The 10,708-nt window shown below is 36.3% G+C and overlaps 1 protein-coding gene across 2 annotated transcripts; it reads right to left on the bottom strand.

The window, feature by feature from the left end:
* Positions 1–841: 841 nt before the first annotated feature.
* On the bottom strand, positions 842–10,515 carry LOC145788779 (nuclear pore complex protein NUP107-like). 2 transcript variants are annotated; one of them, XM_082915405.1, is made up of 6 exons: positions 10,396–10,515; positions 9,378–9,500; positions 7,441–7,539; positions 7,148–7,336; positions 1,097–1,271; positions 842–976 (listed from the first exon to the last, which is right to left on the bottom strand). In XM_082915405.1, exons 1-4 carry the CDS (start codon positions 10,422–10,424, stop codon positions 7,162–7,164), a joined length of 426 nt encoding a protein of 141 aa, XP_082771531.1. In that variant the 5' UTR covers positions 10,425–10,515; the 3' UTR covers positions 842–976; positions 1,097–1,271; positions 7,148–7,161. The 2 variants fall into 2 exon arrangements, with proteins under 2 accessions (XP_082771531.1, XP_082771532.1); XM_082915406.1 differs by lacking the exons at positions 7,148–7,336; positions 7,441–7,539.
* Between the last annotated feature and the right edge of the window lie 193 nt (positions 10,516–10,708).

The raw sequence follows: 10,708 nt of genomic DNA, 5'->3' as shown, positions 1-10,708 counted from the left end.
AATGGCTCCTGCGGCCCATTCTCCTACTTGGTCACTTGGAAACGAGCCATTGGCTCTCTTAAACACTAAGGTGGGCCCTGGCCCATTTATCTACCTGATGCTTGGGTTGGGAGCAGGACCCAGGCACTACTGCTCGGGATCATCAGAGGATACTGGACTGGCGGCTGAGGTCATGGGATCGTCGAGATGGTTGTCTTCTTGCTAAGACAACTCTATCTCGACCAGGCTTGGAGAAGAGGCAACAATCACCTTACGTTCATGTCATCCGATGCATATACGAAACGTTACTTTCTGCCTGCCATGAAACGTTGCTCTCCGCCTGCCGGCAAGCCACAGACGGCAGAAGGGCTTATATCCCTTCTGGCAGAGTTGAGGAGAACGAGCCACGGTCTAACAGTTTCCTTGGGCTCCAATACTCCTGCGGCCTATATAACGTATCGTATATGCAACGAGAAACAACAACAATACAACCAAGTCTCATGCTTAAACACCCTCTCATATTTTACATTAGTGTTCAAAGGTCTATCACTGCCAACCTCTCCCTCTCCAAGCTTGCCTTGACCTCCTCCTCTCCACCTCCGGTGATCTCAAGCCATTGAAGTGCCCGCCATCTTCCCAGACTACCTCTAACCACACCTCTCACCCACACCTAGAAAATAAAATACATCAATAAATTCAAACCTAAAAGCTCACAAGTAGAAGAACATAAAATGATGTGACTAAGTCAACAATCCGTAATAAAAACTAAACAAATAAACATGGTGGCTAATCCAAAGATCTCTACGTGCAATGTTTGTAGCATATAGGTAAATCAACTCACTTAAGAGCAGTGAAAATGATGAATTTAGTGTTTCCTTAGCTCTGCAATCGCTCTTTGCTTTTCCTCAACTGACAATTCAAGGGGAGAAACTTCCATATTCTCTAACTCAACTTTCAGCTAGTAGCGATAAGTTGCATCACAGGAGTAGTACTCGCTCTAATTTAATGAAACATTGTACAAACTTGCAGTCTTAGAAGTGATAATATGTCGAGGCCAAAAGAAAAGCACAAACAACATTGAGTGCAATGAACAAGTACAGATCTAAATAAACCATACCCAGTCCTGGAACTCTCTTAGGTTCTCAGAAACATCATGATCCTCAGTAGAAAGAAGAGTTTCAGTTGGCTGTTTCAAAGGTTCAGCAAGAAAACTTTGCAATGTGTGTGCACCTATGGGCATTGCGGGCACCCTCCACATGGAAATAAGAGCAAACTCCCTGAACAGTATGTTGCTACAAACAATGAAAGATCAGTATTTAGCAAGCCAACAAGATGAGAACAAGAAAATAGGTAGGTAAGAAAAATAGTAAAGTAATTAGTCAAGCATGTACAAGAATAATGCAAGAAGAGACCACAGTAGCAGACAATGGGAGAAACTAGACAAATTCAAACCACAAATAGATGGTAGAGCTTAATCAAAGGAACAAGAAAAACATGTTCAGAACCTAGAAGCACCAGCAATAAAGACAATATCACAAATGTAATTGCTTCCAATTTTAAATCAAGTAAAGAATAAAAATAAAAATCACTAAGTTCTCATTATTCACTGAAAAAGGGCACTTTTTACATGATTTGTGGACATGTATACAAGTATCGAATGTCAATACTGGAACCAAATGTATGATATGGAAAACCCCACAATTCAGGACACGGGGAAATGGACTCATATTTGTATTCATCTAAGTTCCATTACCCTTGTACTAAATACACTCCTGTAACTTAGAAGACAGCAGATGGGTAAAGAAAGTTTATAATTGGGTGAGGCCAAAGCCAGTTAGCTGGTGTTGGTTCGACCTATTGAAAGTATTAGGCTATGAAGCACGGACACAGACACACATGCGGACACGGACATGGGACACGGTAATTTCTAAAAAATGGGGACACGGACACGGCAAGAGACACGACAAATTTTTAATTTTTTTATAAATATTTTTATTTTAATATACATTAATTATTTTATTTATTTATTATATTTTTTAAATAATGTGTTCTAATTAATTTATTTTATTTTATGTTACATACATGTGTTTATTTATTTTTTTATTAATATGTATAAGTATATATTATCTTATAATATGTATTATATATTATCTTATAAGTATATTATATGTTATATAATAACTATTATATAATATATAATAATAATAGTTATCCTTAAAATTGAAATTCATGTTATGATGTCCAACCATTAACTCTTAGACCAATTATAATATAATAGTTATATATATGTGTGTGTGAGTCAAGAAGATAGAGACGAGAGAGAGAGAGAGAGAGAGAGAGGGAGAGAGAGAGAGAGAGAGAGAGAAGCAAGAGAGCGATCGATCGCGATCACAATCGCGAGGGAGAGAGAAGGCGAGAGAGAGAGAGAGCTCTGAGAAGTCGAATTGACGGGCTTTGGATCGTCGAAGTCAAAGGGAGTTGAAGTGGACTGGATGATTGAAGTCGAAGGGCTATCGCTAGTCGAAATGGACTGGATGGAGGTCGATTGGCTCGAGATCGAAGTCATGAGAGAGCAAGAGAGAGAGCGAGGCTTATGGTGCCGACCAGGTTTGCACTCCTTTTCTCTTTCATTTACTCTTCTCACTGACCATGTCCCATGGCGTGTCCAGATTTGGACACGCGTGTCCTCGCCGTGTCTCTGCCGTGTCCCTTGCAAAAAAATAAATTAAATTAAAGGGACACGCCATATGGCGTGTCCCGTACGTGTCCCCGGCGTGTCCCCGTATCCAACACCGCCACGGCTTCCATTTTGGCGTGTCCATGCTTCATAGTTATTAGGAGAAAGTGATTTTGTTAAGTTTGATCCGTGTTCCATTTTTTGAGATCACCATATCCCGTGTCCATGTTCATCCTTCTTAAGTGCAATTAAGCATATAAAAAACAAATATAGGGATCATTCCGAAGTATTTACAATTCATTTAAAGCTTCAATAATTACTTGAGTACATGGGCGTACGGACCACTTGTTTCCAAGTTGAATCCGAGGTTATGCAAAAAAGCCTCTTTTTGAGCATGGTGTTTTATTTTTGAACTCAACTTCCAGTTACAGCCAATAAAGCACCAATAGGAGGGGGAAAAAATAAGAATTTCACTCTAATAGACGCATCCTTTGAAGACTCAAGAACTCTAGTACAAGAAAGGAAAGGAAAACCTTTTCTTTTACTGTCATGTACACGTGTTCAATTGTTACACGTGTTCAATTGTTACAAGAAAATGTAGGTTCCACCATAACTATTTTCTTTAAGAAACTAGTTTTCCTCAAATCCTTTCCTATAAAAAGTACAAGATTCAACATCGAGGAAAAGTTAAAATTATTTTTCTACATAAATTTTCTTTTAAACTGAATAAATAACGGGAAAATGAATTATTTCTATTTTATTTTCCTTTCCTTTCCGTTAAACCATTTTCTCTCAAGAAACATTTTCGTGTAACAATATATGCTTGGCATCAAGTTGTTGAAGGGGGCTAGTCTTTTTTGACTTTTTCTTTACTGTTTGTATTAAAATAAGACTTCAAAAGACAAATTTTCTGCATTTCAAGTGGATTCAGAGCCTCATAGACAGATCTACCTTTACAAACTTCACTTTCTAGAGTTATTGCCAGGTGTTTCACATATAACATATTTTTCCAACCAAAGAATTTTTTTTCACATATTGCAAGCCCTTTAGTGTAAAGCTACTATTAAAATGTCTTTGTGAGAATTTTTTTTTTTTTTTGATAAGTAAGCAAATATTATTAAGAAAGCATCAAGATGATGCAACCAATACAAAAAAACCACCCCATAAAGGAGAACCAATAAAACAAGGGCTGACCAATCACCTCATCTAAAAAATCTAAAAACACAAATAAATCCGGATCTACCCTACCCTCCAACCAACTATACAAAACTAGAAGAAGATGACTTTGTAACCAAGAAACACTATGAGAAACCTCGAAGAAGGTACGTCTATTCCGCTCCAACCAAAGCAACCACATCAAACAGAACGGAGCCAATAACCAAGCTCGTCGCCGCCGCCGGCCAAGATGAACGCCCCGCCAAGCCCAAAGGTACATCTTTGTGAGAATATATTGTATATATTCTATATTAGGCATACTTCTGATTGTATATATTAGGCTTGATTTAGGCATGGTTGTAATTACGTTATATTAGGTATGATTGTGATTATGTAATCTTTGTATTTTCTTTTTAGTTTTAGGAGTTAGGGATTATATATATTGAGGTCTTGATGTAACTATATATACAATTGAATATACAAATTTCTCATAAAACCAATAGTCTTGACATATAAAATCTTAAAATTCCTTTACAAATAATAATGGATCCACTATGGAGAAAACAAGAACCAAAACATTTCAAATACCATCATTTCCAAACATGGTTATTGAGAAGTTGGCAATGAGTAAACCAAATGGAAAAAAAGGCTTCAGCGGGAAAAAAAGGTTAGCATCCATTACATTGGCAAGTTGAAAATGAACTGAGAAATACGTAGGCGTAGAAGTTATTAAGGATGGGATGTTGGGGTTAATAATAGGGTTGTCATTATACCCGCTAACCCGCATAAATCATCTGACCCAGACAGCCTCATGATGTTAGAGACGATTTCGAAGCAGGTGAATGATAGGCTGCAGTTTTCTAATATATTATTTCACGAGTTTGTGGTCGGAAATGGATACAAAAAATACACACCAGACCAAATAAATATAATTATATAGCATTTTATATTGGTGGCCTTGGAAGTACACTCTTGTCAGTCTGAGCTCTCTATGATAGACTGCTACGCTTTCTCATAACCATTCAATTTCTCTCATAAACCCAAAGACTTCCACAAAAAACAAAGATACTTTCTCTATCTCTCACTCACTCTCGGTCTCTCTCACTTTCTCCCATTTTTCTTCATAACCATTCAATGTTTTTCTCTAATAAACCCTAAGAGTCTTTTCTAGAAAACTAAAAAGACTCTCTATCTCTCAGTCTCTCTTCACTCTATAGGTCACTCACACTGTTTTTTCTTCTCTCCATTGGAGTCTAAGAAATATTCTCTCTCTCTCTCTCTCTCTCTCTCTCTCTCTCTCTCTTCCCTCTTTTTTCCCCCATTTCCTTCATCCACTCTCTCCTACACGGATCTGTAAATATATATATATATATATATAAATATAAGTTTTAAGGTGTATTGTTTTGAAATTTGAATTTCATTTTTTATAATTTTTTTTTCTACTCTTTCTCTATCTTTGTTGGATCTTCAAAATCGACTAAACTAATAATCAAACCGAGGTCTATGATTCGGTTGATTTCAAACAGTATATCAACTGATAGAGAGTGACTAATTTCCTCACCCGATGGTGTCGGTTCAGCTGATGAGCTAAGGGTAACCCGACCCGACTCGACACGACTCAACTCGTGAACACTCGTAGTTAATATAGCATGCGTACAGGGGACAAAAGAAGACTCACAATTCCACCAGCCATGGGTTATGGGACTTGAAATTTTGGTCAAGTAGTACCATAACGAATTTTGACGTTGAGAACTTATACCACCCTGACATGTGGCGAGCCCTATGAGCACCGCGACATTATCACCATACCTCTGCATGGCAAAGCTCCGAGACCCAACGATGTCCTCACAAGACAAATTGAGGTTGTATGCCGAGCATAAGTAGGGACATATACCCACCAACTAGGATGCTTAGCTCACAAGAGTAGGTGCCGCCCTAACAGGAAAGCGCTCCAAAGTGAATGAGTCAAAGTATGAAGAGCACAATGCATGGTTGGGAGCCTGTGGCAGAGCCAAGTTCACCGCTTAGCCATAACCTGCTTGATAACATCATGGCTCTAGAGCACCTAGTTTGCCTAGAGCCTACGTTGACCATTGTCCTTTGTACCTCATTCTTACTAGGAACACTCGAGAATTACTATCTCGACTCAGTCAACATAACCTAGTCCTCAGCTTGCCTATGTCTCCCTTATGCACTCCCTATGTCTCCCTAGGCATTCACTGCTTGAGATCATTTAAGGATTATAGATTGGAGGCTAGGATCAAGGGTTCGTCAAGGTTGCCTGGCTACCCTAAGAAAACAACTCCACCTTGACTAGGCTTAACGAGAAGGGACGTTGACCTTTCACTCTCGACTGCTACATGCCTTGATACACCTCCCAAGATATCATACCTACCCATCCAACTCCTATGATGGCCTAAACAGTGAGTAATTTAGGCTTTAACAGTTAAATTAAAAGCTAATAGGTAAAGGAAGGGATTAAAGTTGATTTGGGGTTGATTGGATAGGGCTTTGAGGTAGAAAAGTGCACTTTTCAAAGGCTGTAAATAGTAACCTGATAATAATAACCAGGGTTTGGGTGTAAAGAAGAAGAAAGAGAAGAAGAAGAAGAAGAAGAAGATAGGTTTAAGAATCCCTTCGTTATTATTGGGTTACTAAGAAAGCTTTCTTAGTTATTATCAAACCCTAACTGATTTTGGAGCTTTCATGGTCCACAAGAAAGCTTCAAAGCACTGAAATATTTTTAACATATCAACTCCATTAAATATAAGCATTAGATGACTTTATATAGAACTAGGAGAGTTCCTAAACCAACAAGAACCAAAAAACTACTTTTGACCTCCAAAACCAATTTAAGACCAAATAAGAAGTATAAATATAAACCAATTAAATAACTGGACCCACAAGAGAACTCATGGACAACCCCTACAGCCCATGTTAGCAAATTTGAAATTGCTAAAATACCTCTTGACTTAAAAATACTAGAAAACAAAAAAATAATCATAAAATAAGACTCTAATAATACTATAAACATAATTATATAAGATTCCTGTACGTTTCTCTTTGAAATCACGCCAATATCTAAATATCATCACTTCTTTGAATTTAGCCTTCCTTGAGCCTCTTATATTTTGCGTCACCACCTCTGATACCTGATACCTAATACCTACAACCGTTGAGTTGGTAGATGTATATTGATTTAACCCTAACATTTGAGATAATCCTCCCTCTTTTTTGTGCATGTAGAAAAGTATCCATGTAAATAGAAGAGACATGTTGCAATTTTTATGGGACCAAATACAAACAGAAGTACTTGCATATCAAACATATATATACCTGTGTAACAGTGCTTAGAGGAGAAGTTTGGCACTAGAAGCCTGAGCATCATTAATAGTGGAGGGAGGTGTAAAGCAGAGCCATTGTATGACCATAGCCTTTTGAAGACTCTGCAACCGATGTTGCTCAGCAACATCAGACGATTTATCATATTTTCCAGGTTTGATTTCCCGAGATCTTGACAGAACCCTATTAGAGTAGATTGCAAATGAACTCCCCAGTTATGAAAACAATACTATTCAATTCACCCTGTCTCAAACAATAAACTTAAGGTCAAGGAAATAGATAAAAACCTCTCAACAATTTCTTCGAAACTGCCTTTTGAATCATCTCCAGGAGAAAATGGTAAGTACTCAATAGCAGAAAGGAAGATTTTATATTTGACATGCACACTGGCCAAAGAAAAAGCAACAAGTTACCACATTAAAATCAAACTCACAACTTCATATTTAAGAATCTTCTTATAATCTTTCTGTGTATCCAGGATAGTTGGTAGCACAGCATTCTCCCTCCCAGTTCTACATACAATTTGTTGTTTCTCTTGAAAAGGGAAATCAGAAGCACGTTTATCATGAACACAAGTGATCATGAGAGAACTTCTGTCACACGGCTAGTGGGACATTTTACAGCAAATGAACAAAGAGAACAGTTATCAAACTGTTCACGGTACAGTACCCATAGGCCAATGAAATAAAGAAGCCAAGGCTCCTCATTTCAAAAGAAACAACCATACCGCTCTTTAGTGACAACATGGATAATCTTATTGACATAGTTTAGTTGAGAAAACCTAGTCACAGTAACATTATCACTGCATTTCCCTTTGTATTGCAATTATATTTGTTCACAGAATATATCTATCAATATATAACAATACAAATGCAAATAAACAAGTTGAACAGATGAACTTCAGCAATATCTTAACATACGTAGTTTTATCTTCTTTTTTCCTTTTCTTTTGCGGCACGACCGCACATAGCTTACAATACATACAGAAGACTAAATGTACACTATTTTGCAAACATAATGAGCATGTTTAGAAACAAAAAAATGTATACAAGCCTAATTTTATATCCCATTTTGTTAATATCTAGGACTGAGTATTTTTTTCAGATGTGTTACTGAAAGAAGAGATTTTCTAGAAAATATTATAGTTTGGAAGAAAACAGTATTGGTCTTTGTAATGGTCCTCTGTCCTCCATTTGTGGCTATGTGAAATATTATATCCAACTTCTATATTTTTAGATTTTTTCTCTGAATTTCGTACAATGACACATAATGAATTTGATAGTTGTAACTAGGATAATCAATATTGAATCATCATAGTAATACTCATAAACATGAACCTTTAATGTATGCTCCATCATCTTCATTATTAATGTAGGTTTAGGGCCACCGATAGTTACAATTTTTTTGTCATGATTATGGGAAAGTTATTTTGAATCAGACTTGTTTGTTTAACCTAGTTGTAGCTTTGTAATCATTACATTGCATGAAAAGAAAAAAATCGAAACAAAATTTAGAAAAAAAATATTAAAATTAATAAATTTTATATTAATTGTAACATAACATAAAATATATCCCATTTTGTTAATATCTAGGGAGGAAAAAGGACCATTACAAAGACAAATACTGTTTTATTCCAAACTATAATATTTTCTATTTCAGTAACACATACGAAAAAAATACTCAGTCCTGGGTTGAAATTACCACCTCCAACACCGTCTTTAGTTTTATTTAGGGTTAATTAGAATGCAGGGTGTAGGACCAAAAAAAAAATAACAAAACACAGGGGAGTTGCACCCCTCCATTTGTGTAAATTTTTTTTACTATCCCACTGTTTGATGATTCCCCCAATAACAAACAGTTTTTTTTTTTTTTTTTTTGATAAATAATTCCCCCAATAATAAATAGTGAAGCACAATTGAGGCACCTGTAAATTGTGCACAAGCCTAAAGAAGCATCAACTCCCTCCCAGCCAAAAAGGTTAAAAAAAAGACTAAATAAATCAAACATAAAGGAAAAGGAAAGAATAAGTTGGAGAACTATACACAAAACAAATCTTACAAACTTTTCTAACTCACCTTTTATATCATTGAAGTGAGTCCAGTTTCCACAGTTTCATTATTGTACAGTTAGCAAGAAAAATTTGTAAGATTTGTTAGTTTGGATAGCATTTTTCCAAAAGTAATAAAGAGACGAAACCAATTTCAGTTCTGCCATGAAAAAACACCTGCTGTTCAGCCTTAACTCCATCATGTGCACAAAGAGGTCAATGCAACGATGATGTGCAAGTTGAGAAGCATAAATGCCAACCAACTCTTCGCAGTGCGTTGAAAATAGAAATATCGCATACCTGGAAAATTAGAAATTGTATTTCCCAGTTAATGGTTGCACATAATGTCTCCCAATGCATGGCAATACCAAGCTAATGTAAACAATTGTATCCGACTTTGTTTAACATATACCAAATCATATAACGGAAAAAAAAACATAACCTTGGTCATTCTTCACAAGGCAAGTAAGCCATCCTATCTACGGATGTCACACATTTCAGGGGTATGAAGCCATGTCTCATCCAAGAGATCCTCAAATGAATCAACTTGACCACATGGATGCCATCATGTCCTTTCTAATGGACTAGCAGAAAATTACTGGTACAAATTATAGATTTTAAAGACCAGGGTCTTGCAAACAAAAAGAGCAAATACAGACCAATAAATTTCAAACTGAAATCCATTACAACAATTGATATTTGGTTTTCTATACAATAGGTCACTTGTGGGTTGTAACTTGTGTTTAATAATGCTAATTAGCTTTAATACAGTTACTCTCTAAAGAAACCAACTTGATTCTATGCTTTAAAACTGTGACTCTTTCATTTTTAATAAATCATTAAGTATCATCAGTTGTTACTTGTTAGCTTGAGTGCTTTCTCCTACCACTGGTGCAAGTATCTTACTTATCAAAAACGAATATGAAGACGAAATGTTCTACTGTATCATCTTTATATGTGCTTTCAAATGATAATTGCAAATGAACATGACATAGCTGGACTCTCTACCTTGATAACTCTGAGGACAAACAACAAAACAAAAGGCACAAATCAAAATAATAGACACATGTAAAATACTATTGTCCAACTCTAACCATGTTAAAAAGACAACTCCACTGTGACAATCAATTATTTTAGGTATTACAATCTATTGATCTGTAACAATGATTAATAAGCATGGGTCAGAAACGCTTACATATGAAGAATGAGGTCACCAACAGTCATGATCTACTCTCTGAAAGCATCCTTCATTTGTTCCACAAGTATCTAAGAACAAGAACCAAGTGTGCACCAAAACGAATCATCTGAGGATCACCATGAGGCCTGAGAGAAAGCAAAAAGCACATCCAGCTCAATGACATGAGTATCCCATGCTCAGGCGGATGAATGTTTATAATAACAAATAGTGTTTAAGCAAACACGGATGCATGCATGCATGTGCACGGTATGTTCTTCACTTTTATTTCATTAAAAAAAATGGAATTTATAACATAATAGTGAAGAACAAG

The sequence above is a fragment of the Camellia sinensis genome, chromosome 2 (assembly GCF_055761805.1).
Source record: "Camellia sinensis isolate YWXY chromosome 2, ASM5576180v1, whole genome shotgun sequence".
Lineage (NCBI taxonomy): Eukaryota > Viridiplantae > Streptophyta > Magnoliopsida > Ericales > Theaceae > Camellia > Camellia sinensis.
Note: the sequence above shows the minus strand (reverse complement) of the source record. Positions and strands in the feature narration are given on the sequence as shown.

Coding starts and splice junctions, on each gene's coding strand:
- LOC145788779 (XM_082915405.1), bottom strand. CDS start 10,424: ATGACTGTTGGTGACCTCATTCTTCATAT. Junction 9,501..10,395: donor GGTGACCTCATTCTTCATAT/GTAAGCGTTTCT, acceptor CTAATTTTCCAG/GTATGCGATATTTCTATTTT. Junction 7,540..9,377: donor GAGTTAAGGCTGAACAGCAG/GTGTTTTTTCAT, acceptor TTCTTTGGCCAG/TGTGCATGTCAAATATAAAA.